The sequence below is a fragment of the Sphaeroforma arctica genome, assembly GCF_001186125.1.
Source record: "Sphaeroforma arctica JP610 unplaced genomic scaffold supercont1.933, whole genome shotgun sequence".
Taxonomy (NCBI): domain Eukaryota; class Ichthyosporea; order Ichthyophonida; genus Sphaeroforma; species Sphaeroforma arctica.
This window is the reverse complement of record NW_014039625.1, coordinates 1-3,877: the sequence shown is the minus strand read 5'-3', so window position 1 is coordinate 3,877 and position 3,877 is coordinate 1. Positions and strand designations below refer to the sequence as shown.

Sequence of the window (3,877 nt, the reverse complement as noted above, 5' to 3'; positions counted from 1 at the left end):
AAATACCAATAAAACACCCATCACCCCTTACACATGCACACACACACACCTATGCATACTAGACTCCGATATCCTGACACCTGTTCACTACTGCACACGCACAAATACACAGACGCCTCGTACTGCAAATCCATTGGAGAAATCAATAAAATAAACTTGCATAACGGCGTACACCGTATACGATTGGCCCTGAACCCCTAGTGCATATAATGCGGACGTGCGGGTGTATATATACATACATACATGGTGTATAATACATGGTATATATATACCTACATACATATATATACCTACATCCATATATCTACCTACATACATATATATACCTACATACATGTACACGCATGTCCCCACCTCTTGTAGACCACTCCGGCCTTCTCTCGGTCGAGCGCCACCTTCATCACACCCTTGGGCTTCATCAGACACACCGTGATCATGCTAGACACAGCCATTACATCATCTGTCCTGGCATTAACGACATCTGCTTCATCGATCACATCATCTGCTTCTTCGATCACATCATCTGTCCTGTGATTGACGACATTTGCTTCTTCGATCACATCATCTGCTTCTTCGATCACATCATCTGTCTTGTGATTGACGACATCTGCTTCATCGCGTTCCGTCGCACTCGCGGTGTCCAAGAGTACCGGTTCGCTTGGCGTGCTTGTGAGAGAAGGTGTCTGATCGTCTAGGGGGTCTGCATGGATTGTGCTCGTGATTGTGTTTGTGTCTGTGATTGTGTTTGTGTCTGTGCTTGTGTCTGTGTTTGTGTGCGTGTCCGTGTTTGTGTTCGTGTGTGTGTGTGTGTTGGTAGTGGTGTTCATCTCGGCTGGTCCGCTGGGAGGGCTTATGGAGGCGTTGGCAAAGTAGGCGGACATGTGCGCGTTCATCACATCGGTAGACGCCTGCAGAGGAGAGTGTGGGAGTGTTGTGCTCGAGGACACGCATGTGCATAGGTGTGTACGTGTGCATACGTATGCCTTGCGCATGTGCACAGGTGAGTACGTGTGCATACGGATGCCTTACGCTTGTGCATAGGTGTGTACGTGTGCATACGTATGCCTTTCGCATGTGCACAGGTGCGTACGTGTGCATACGTATGCCTTTCGCATGTGCACAGATGTGTACGTGCGATTGTACATTCTGTTGGTCACTGTCGCCAGCGATAGACATTCATAGGCATGTCTATAATTGACTGGAGTGCATTATACGAGGGTGTCCTTTTGCCCAGGCAAAAGGGGGTGTGGGGGGGGAGGGAAAGAGATAACTATATGCGATCCATGTACTGTGATATACACCATAAACGAAGTCACAGAGTACCACAGGGACACGCAAATGGACCAAAAACGAGCCCAACTAGTTACGGTAAAAGGTCTCAGTGTTCGCTCACACCGTCGCACAGTCTCGTGTGGGGGTATGCAGAAGCATATATACGTTAACTTGTTGAAATGGCGTATAGTCATGTACGAAATGTACCTATCCATATACAAATGTATAAACTGACACAAAAGTCCATGATTCCCGAACATTGATACTCAAATGTTCCGCATAGTAGTAAAAAATAAGCACACCACATGGCCCTATTGCAAGCATTCAAATCCATTCAGCGCCCACCCCAGCAGGCCCGAGTATAGCCCACTGTGGGCATACCTTGCGTTTGCGTTTAACGCAGTGCAGAGTCACCTCATCTCGAAAGTACAGAATAGAGGTCTTCGCAGGGACAACCACATCGACTGTAAATGAAGGCGCCCGCGAAGTGAGATGCTATTAGAATGTGCACTCATGCACAGATGTAAACGGAAAAGAAAGGATGTTACAACTGGTTATTGTATGTATGTATGCATGTATGTACGTATGTATGCATGTATGTATGCATGCATGCATGCATACATGTATGTATTTATTTATGTATGTATGTATGTATGTATGTATGCATGTATACATGCATGTATGTAAGTATGTATGTCTGCATGTATGTATGTTTTTATGTATGTATGTATGCCTGTATGCATGTATGTATGTATGTATGTATGTATGTATGTATGTATGTCTGCATGTATATATGGAAAGGGAGAGGGGTGAGTAAAATGGGAACTACAGAAATATCTCACCCCTATTCCGAAGACTGAAACACCGTCTGACTCAGCTACAGATACGACATGGTGCACCCATGCGAGGCTTTATACACTCACACCCACAACAGGCTTATAGAATACTAGCGTAGGAACTTAGTAACATCACATACCGTAGGGACTTAGTAACATCACATACTGTAGGGACTTAGTAACATCACATACTGCTGGTACTTAGTAACATCACATACTGTAGGGACTTAGTAACATCACATACTGTGGGGACTTAGTAACATCACATACTGCTGGAACTTAGTAACATCACATACTGCTGGAACTTAGTAACATCACATACTGTAGGGACTTAGTGACACCACATACTGTAGGGACTTAGTAACATCACATACTGTAGGGGCTTAGTAGCATTGCCTGCATGTCGTCAGTGTGGATGGTTCTCCGCTCGTAAAGTGTGCGGATGATGTCTTCCACTGTCGTAAGGGGTGTGCACGAGAACGGCACAGGCTGGTTGACGCCGTAGTTGGTGTAGATGGGCACTATTGTCTCGCCTGGTTCCTACACAGGGCAAGTAGGTACGAAAGGGAATGGATTTTGTATTTGGTAGTAAGAACGGGGTAAGCAGAGAAAGGTGTTTTCGTAGTAGGCACCTGGGTGCACTGAGTCCTGGGTGTATGGCCATGCTGACTGGTAGTGGAACTGTAAGGGGCGTACGTAGTGTGTAGATGAGTACCATGGACTCTCCAGGACCCTACAGCACACAGACAATGAACAAGGGAATAAAAACTAAACAAGGAAAATAAACTAAACTAAACTAAAATAAAATAAAACAAAATAAAACAAAATAAAACAAAATAAAACAAAATAAAATAAGAAAAAATAAAATAAAATAAAATAAAATAAACGGGTTTTAGCCAAATGCGCGCTTCGTCGAGGGCTTTGGGCCTTCTGTTACGAAACTCATGTGAGCTGACATACCCCAATCAATCACAGCACAAACATCTTAAACCATACCCATACGTACACAAACATGCTTAAGCCATACCCATACGAACACAAACATGCTTAAACCATTGCCATTCTTATACAAACATGTTTAAGCCATTACCTTTCTTATACAAACATACTTAACCCATTGCCTTTCTTATACAAACATGCTTAAACCATTACCTTTCTTATACAAACATGTTTAAGTCATTGCCTTTCTTATACAAACATGCATAAAACCATTTCCTTTCTTATACAAACATGCTTAAACCATTGCCTTGCTTATACAAACATGCTTAAACCACTACCTTTCTTATACAAACATGCTTAAAACCATTACATTTCTTATACAAACATACTTAAATCATTGCCATTCTTATACAAACATGCTAAAATCAATACCTAACTTATACAACCATTTTTGTATCACATCTCACACATGGACAAGCATGCTTAAACCATACCCATACGTGTACAAACATGCTTAAACCATACCCATACGTATAAAAACATCGTTGTATCACATCACACACATACATCGGATTGAATGCGATCGCCTGTCTCTACCAGCCTGAGCATTTCGTCCAGTGACTTGGGTCGTTTCTCGAGGAAGACTGTCAGCTCTCTCTCAGTGCGAGGGCGGTTGCGCAAGAGACTGCTGCTGTCTACCACATCGTTCTTGACCCCTTCTTTGGGTTCAGCCTGTAGTTTTATATGATGATATATAAACAATATATAAGTATATATATATATAAATATATATATATATATACACGCAAACACACACCCACACACATATA

At 42.7% G+C, this 3,877-nt stretch overlaps 1 protein-coding gene across 1 annotated transcript; it reads right to left on the bottom strand.

Moving 5' to 3' along the window:
- Nucleotides 1-326: 326 nt before the first annotated feature.
- On the bottom strand, nucleotides 327-3,785 carry SARC_09313 (hypothetical protein; the record flags this gene model as incomplete). Its single annotated transcript, XM_014296673.1, has 4 exons — nucleotides 3,615-3,785; nucleotides 2,483-2,648; nucleotides 1,654-1,736; nucleotides 327-908 (listed from the first exon to the last, which is right to left on the bottom strand). The coding sequence occupies exons 1-4, from the start codon at nucleotides 3,654-3,656 to the stop codon at nucleotides 327-329; spliced, it is 873 nt and encodes a 290-aa protein (XP_014152148.1). The 5' UTR covers nucleotides 3,657-3,785.
- Nucleotides 3,786-3,877: the final 92 nt, after the last annotated feature.